General features: G+C 33.3%; 1 protein-coding gene across 1 annotated transcript; it reads right to left on the bottom strand.

Annotated features, from left to right (window-relative positions):
- Nucleotides 1-6,843: 6,843 nt before the first annotated feature.
- LOC142543295 (uncharacterized) lies at nt 6,844-7,602 on the bottom strand. Its single transcript, XM_075650473.1, has 2 exons — nt 7,352-7,602; nt 6,844-7,248 (listed from the first exon to the last, which is right to left on the bottom strand). The coding sequence occupies exons 1-2, from the start codon at nt 7,427-7,429 to the stop codon at nt 7,021-7,023; spliced, it is 306 nt and encodes a 101-aa protein (XP_075506588.1). The 5' UTR covers nt 7,430-7,602; the 3' UTR covers nt 6,844-7,020.

Genomic DNA, 7,602 nt, shown 5'->3' on the forward strand with positions numbered 1-7,602 from the left:
CGTCCATTGTTTTTTTTTCAAAAAAGAGGAAAATTCGAAGAACAAGGTAAAATTTTCGCCAAAAATTCATTTTCCAGGTTTCTGTTCTCTCAGGGGCGTGAAACCACGTGCCCAAGACTGTCTAGACAGTCACATGAACGTAGAGGCGCTATTTTTGGGCACCCCACATGCCCGGGACTGTACATACAAGTTAATATTTTATCCAAAGATAAAGCATGAATGGAGTATTGCTCGATATTCTGTTTATGAGGTTTACATCATTTGAATTTATTGATTATTTTAATAGGATATTTGTTTTAGCATGTTATTCGGTTTTTTGTTCTGTATTCATATTTGACTCCTGCGAATATTCATTCAAAATCCAAACAATTTTGAAAGATTCATCTATGTTGGTGACATAAACAAAGTTTAAGTTGATACAATAGGAAAATTTAGATTATTGTTAAAAAGTGGAATATTTTTGGAACATTTGTTGTACTGTGTTTTAGAAGGAATTTGATTTCTTTTTCTACATTGGTCAAAAATTTGGTAATTCTTGTTCATTTATAAATGAAATATTCAATTTTTTCATGATTCAAAATTGATTGGTTCTGGTTCTTTATCATGATACAATAACCTTTATTCTTTGAATATTATTGCTTTATTAATGAATCCTTGCATACTAGTAGATGCACTAAAAGAAAATTGACCAATAAGACTTCAGTTATATTATGACACAAATTGGGCCATATCTACGAAAAGACAAATAATAGAATTGCGTCAGACGAAATTCTCGAACATTTAGATTACACAGATTTTAATAATTGTGTTGATTGTATAAAAAACAAACAAACCAGCGAAAAGATATTTGTAGTCAACATGAGTTCAGGCATCTTAGAATTTATACAAACTGATATTTGTGGATCATGCCTTTCGGAATCTTGGAATGATCAACATTATTTTATAACGTTCACATATGATTTTTCAATATATGACTTCATTGATCTTATTCATGAAAAGACACAATCATTGGATGTGTTCAGAAATTATAAACCTGAAGTTGAAATTCAATTTGACTTAAAGAATAAAAGCGTCATAGCTGACCGTGGTGATGAATACTATTGTAGATATGACGATTCAGGTTAACAAAATCCATGATCTTTTGTTATATTCCTAGAGGAATGCGGTATCGTCCTAAAATATACCGCTAAAATATGCCATGCTGGGTTGGTCCACTATGAATGGTGTCACTGAAATATGAAACACAATACTTAAGAACATGATAAGGAGTATGATTAGTCATTCTACATTACTAGAATCAACTTTGGGGAGAAACACTAAAGACCACATCGTATATATTTAACAGGGTTCCAGCTAAAGCAGCGACTAAAATCTCTTATGAACTTTGGACAGGCAAAAAGCCTAGTCTTAAACATTTGCACGTTTGGAGATGTCTAGCTGAGGCAAGATCTTACAAGCATAATGAAAATAAACTTGACTGAAGGATGACCAATTGTTATTTTATTGGATATTGTGAAAGATCCAGGGGTTCAGGTTTTACGATCCCACTAGTAATTCGATATTCGAGTCGGGAAATACCCGGTTCTTTGATGACGTTGAGTTTTCAAGGGAGATAAAATAAAAGATATTATTTTTGAAGATGAATATGTAAATATTACCACATGTGTCTTGGACATTGATCATGATTCTATTCTTCACCTTGACCGATATACAATACAGAAAAAAAATATTGGAGATCCTGTCATTCTAGATGAACAAACTCGAGCATCTCCAGAACCTATCAATTAAGGAGATCTACTAAAGAGCGGATAAATGCAATGCCAGATGATTAGGTTATATTTATTCAAAACATGATGTAGACATTGGAATGATGGGGGATGTATGGATGATCCTATCAGGTTCCATCAAGCCATGGAAAGTTCTAACTCTCAAAAGTGAATAGATGCCATAAATGAGGAGATAAAGTCCATGAAGGACAATGATATGTGTGATTTTGTGTCATTGCCTAAAGGTGCGAAGCCCATTGGTTGCAAATGTATATTTAAGACCAAAAGGGATTCAAAAGGAAATATGCAAAGATATAAGATTTGTCTTGTCGCTAAAGGCTTTACATAGAAAGAAGATAATGATTATAAAAATATTTTCTCTCCAGCTTCTTTGAAAGATGCTTTAAGGATTATAATGGTTTTGGTGGCACATATAAATCTTGAACTTCATTAGATAGATGTAAAGACTGTATTTCTAAATTGTGACATTGTTGAAACAATTTTTGTGGTGTAGCCAGAAATTTTATATCCAAAGACTCAAATAATATGGTTAGCAAATTAAAAAAATCCATCTATGGACTCGAACATATATTTCGACAATGGTATTTAAAATTTTATCAAGTGATCGTCTCGTTTGGTTTTGAGATGAATTTTTTTGATGATTGTGTGTACCATAAGTTCATTGGAGTGAGCTTATTTTTCTGGTTTTATATGTTGGTGACATTCTATTTGCTTGCAATGATATAGACTTGTTGCATGACTCCAAGATTTTTCTAGCTAATTAAGAATTTTGAGATGAAAGATCTTGGTGATACATATTTTGTACTGGATATCCAGATACATCGGGATTGCTCTCGAAGTATTCTTGGATTATCACAGAAAGACTATATCGAAAAAGTTCTCAAACGATATGAGATGCAAGATTGTAAACAAATAGATATCCCATGGGGCTAAGGGAGATAATTTTAGTCTCAATCAGTGCCCTAAGAATGATTTTGAGGAAAGTTAAATGCAAAGGTTTCGCAATGCCTCAACAGTGGGGAATCTAATGTATTGCTCAGGTTTATACATGATATGATATGAATACATGAATGAGATGTTGGGAAGAAATTTAAATAATTCAGGATAAAGGTATTGAAAATCGGTCAAACGACTCTTGTGGTATTTACAGAAAACAAAAGATTACATGCACATGTTGCATCCAATCAAGTTTTTGGCTTTTAAAGGAATATTTCAGGTTGGATAATTGTCTATAAATCACGTCGGTACAAACTCCATAATTGTAGATCCAATTATCAAGAGACTATCACCCAAAATATTTTTGTGCAAATTATTTGTATGTGTGTTTGGTCAATTAAAGATACTCAGCTTCAGTGAAAGTTTGTAATTTTAAATGTTTTATAGATATGTTCAGCAACTCGGTTTATGGTTATGTAAATTTAATTTCTATAGAAATAAATTTCAAGTTAAGTCACATTCTAATGATGGTTTATAGTCTGATCTCAATGAGGTTTAAGGAAGACCTGTTGGAAAGGGGCATGTTATTATCACATTGCATGAAATTTTTATGCTACACATCCACTTCATAATCTATGTCATTCAATTGTATTGGCATATATGACAATTGATGGGTCTAATTACCTTGTCTGTAGCGAAGACTTCTTTAATTCTACGATAATGTGCTTGATGGACCAGACTAGTTATATATATTTTCAGAATTACAATGTTTTTGATCTCGTTGGTTATTTTCACAAAACATAATTATTTAAATATGAGCTTTCTGTTAAGGTGAAGCCCAAAACTTAAAGTGGTCGGTTAAGGTTTTGGCTAATGGGCTTTAATATGTACCTGATAGATTGTGTGTCTTTAATGTGTAGATGCGAAATTATAATTTATGTTTTTATGATGAACTAAAATAGAAATATTAGAAGATAATGATACAATATCTATATATAGGTCATGGTCCTTGAATCGTAATGTTCCCTATTTACTACCCCTATTATAGAAAATAGTTCAAATGAGAAATTGAAGTATTCTATCAAAGAAAAGAACACGTAGATCTATAAGTCATATGAATTTAGCAAATTTTCAATTAAATTCTTAACGATTTAACATGATGGATTATGTGATTATATGGATTTTCCACAACACATATAAGCTATAAATAATCCATGGGCAATATATCTATACAATTTTGAAAGTCAATTAAAATATGTTATTCATTATTCAATGATTTTTAGGTGAATTTCGGGTCCTAGTTGCAAAATTTAACACCTGAGAAAAATTGTGTTGGAGATTTACGATCTATACAGACAAGTGTGCCAGGTATATATCTACAAGAAAGTTAGTGTGTATGTACGTCAATAATTATTTTAACTCAAATAAGATTGGTACAAATTATACATGGATCGGTGGCTGTTCGAGAGTATGCATGTAGGTAACCACAAGGCATGTTGAGCATACTTTTCAGGATACAGGTCCATCTATGGAACAAGCGCAAGGTGCCGCAGATCAATGCTTGCTAGTATTTGGTTTCTACCATGATGTGCTCAACATTATTGCATTTGGTTGCTTGTGTTTGGTAATTGTTTGATTACATTATGGATGTGGACTATGTGCCGTATCGTTATACCTTAGGGGAAAATTTTAATTTAGTTTTTTAAATTGGTCTGTTTTAGGTTTTAAGCACTTAAATAAGTTTAGTTTTTTTAATATTTTATTTAAAAGCACACACTCTAAGAAAAGTTTTGTTTTTGTTTGTTTGTTTTATTTTTAATATTTAAGGGTTTTTGGTATGTTGGCTTCTTCAATCAAGCACACTCTTAATCTTGTAACTTGGATTTTTTTTTATTTGGTTTTGATCTTTTTTCGTTTGAAACAATAAATCCACAAAATATTACTTTTTTGGCATTGATGCTCTCTTATATTACTCATGTGAGGAGAATAAAACTTATATTATACCCGATTATCTAAGAAAAAAAATAAAAAAAGACTAGTTTTTTCCTCTCACTGAGACCGAGGCGTATGATAACAACAATTTAATATCATGAAACAACAAGTCCGTAATACATAAAATAACAAAATCAAGTCTATTACATAAATCATGCCTGTTTTTAGAATATATAACATAAATGTGGAAGTGATAACGTAATGAAAATAAAACTAAAACTGATGCTTGAAATTTCATATCTTGAGCTTGATCATCAACCCTAAAACATGCGTTATTCCTCCTCTTCCAATTGATCTTTGTCTTTCTATGGAAAAAGAAATAATGGATGAATGTTTGGGAAACATTCAATATGTGGGGGTCAACCATTCACACGAATATTGAAATAGACATAAGTATGAGTTCAAATGTGTGATGTCGCATAACATGTCACAACATGAATCGAGACACGAGACAAACATAATTCGAAACAAGACATTAAAAAACATTGTAATTGGAGCAGAAACTTATATGAGACAATGTTGTTCATCTCTTTATCCATGACATATTGACCAGTCCTTAATTGTTATTGTTACTCATCTAAAGGGGGAGACCATATATTGATTATTATAACCCACAACACCATTGCCTTATAAGAGCCTTATCTTATAATGTTTCGATTCTCGAAATTGGCTCAAACGAGGCCAGATGTTGTTCAGAATTCGGTGCTGCTTGGCTTGCCACTAGGTCATAACATTGGCTCAATATCTCTGCAGCTCTCTTGCTCTAAAATGTTCAAGGAATTGTAGCAGAAAGCCCCTTTCTTGCAGCTAATGTGAAAAAAAAAAAAAAAAAAAAAAAAAAAAACCTAGAGTAATTAGTATAAAATTTGATGTGATTTACTTTAAGCTTCAGCCAGCTGCAATCAACCAACTGAAAGGTTCTCCATTCATGACTATTCATTTAATTTAATTGTCATTATTCCTCTTTTATTGTGCTGTGCCATATTCTACAAGGTGATCAATTATTCCATTTCAGTGTTATAATTGTCATGACCATTTATCGATAGTTACAAGTCATTCAATCCTTAATGTAAATGAATAGTTTGTCCATCATGGTACTTAGTTGGTTTCTTTAAATTTTCAAGTATGACCATGCATTCTGGATATCATGAATCCGGTTCTTCACAACTATACCCTTACACAATGTTTTTTAGAGATACTTAAAACTTTTGTAACATGTTACATATATATTCCGCTAGATACCATGAGAAAACTTGGTATAATGGTATTTTGATTCAGACTTATTTTACTAAACCGTCTCTTTCAGATCATGTTTTACACATTATGCTCAGGTCGTGGACCTTGTTTCAATACAGTTCCAAGACTTGAGACTTGGTATAATGTCAAAATTCTTACATGACAAACCATCTAAACAATCCCAAGACATTCAAGAAATACTGATACCAAAATGTGTAAACCAGCCTTTAATTACTTTAATTTTACCACCATAACTATGGACTTAATCACAAAGGGTAGTTCACTATTATAGGGTGGAAGCAGCATCTTGAAAGTATAGTTAAACATTGGAACAAAGATGTTCTTCTAGTCCATCTAGAGCCTCCAAATGAAGACTCGCGACTGAAATTAGAGACATGCTGCCTACCAAGTCATGTTCGTTGCCTCTATAGAATTCCAGGATACCAATTGTGGAACTCCAAAATACTTAAACGATTATTGGGGTGTTTCAACATATCCATCTTAGGCCGGAATGTGGAGAAAGCTGAATCTTGATACATCTTCAACGTCATAAAATAAATGCCGAAGTATAATCCATGATTAAAAAAAGGTTGATATTTACTATTACAACCATTTTCCATTTTTTTGGATTATGTTATCTACCAATCTTTTCGATTTTCACCCTTCTTCTGCATCGCAGAGTTATCACCACCGAAATTGATGGAACATAAACTCTGAATTAACCCGTAAATTGAATATCACATTGAAAACAAGAAAAGCGAGAAAATAATAGGTAGTTTTCCTTGATCACAGGTTACCCGTCAACAGAAACAATTCTTACGCAGTGGTCTCGAATCACAAAATCCAAACTAAAAGCTTAACATATATAATACCATCTGACAATGGAAAAACATCTCAGAAACTCGCGTAATATTATGGAAATGATGTTTAGAAGAAGCAAAATCAAGAAAGATCCGTACATACATACTCTATCAAACTAAATTCTTTTATCTTCCATTACCATTTTACAGATAAAAACCAATAGCTAGCATTATCAGACGACAGAATCGAAAGGATGACTTGAAATCCATCACCCAGATATAACATTCCCAGGAGGCTCCTTGTAGGCTTCCTTCACAGCTTCCTTCTCGGATCCAGATTCAGCTTTCTCCGCATTCCGGTCGCCCCCAACTCCTCGCCCGGTTCTCTCCTCCGCCACCTTCCTGAACACTTCAGACGTCGATTGTGCTCTTTCCTCATCGATCAAGTTCCCATGCGCACTCTTCTTGATGCCTGTTTTGCTCCCTTCGCTGTATCTCTGCATATAAATCAGAATATTCCCATAAAACATTTCAATTCATTTGCAGATTAACATTAAACTTCAAGGCCGTTAACTGGAAATCTGGATCTGATCAACGCACCCTTAAGGAGACGGGGAGATATGGCGAGAGGCGGCGCTGGATCTTTGATGCGTGTGAGGACATAACTTGGCTACCCATTTCTTGGAAGCAAGGCGATGATGAAGTTAGAAAAGATCAAGAAAGATGTAAATTGATCGGAAGACAGATGATTTGATTAGTCTTTTTCATGCTTTGAATAGTGGATCAGGATATATACGCAGGAGATTGAGTGGATGTGTCCCCGATGCGTGGCACCTACTTACTATGCCGCG

This window comes from Primulina tabacum, chromosome 4 (assembly GCF_025594145.1).
Source record: "Primulina tabacum isolate GXHZ01 chromosome 4, ASM2559414v2, whole genome shotgun sequence".
Taxonomy (NCBI): Eukaryota; Viridiplantae; Streptophyta; class Magnoliopsida; order Lamiales; family Gesneriaceae; genus Primulina; species Primulina tabacum.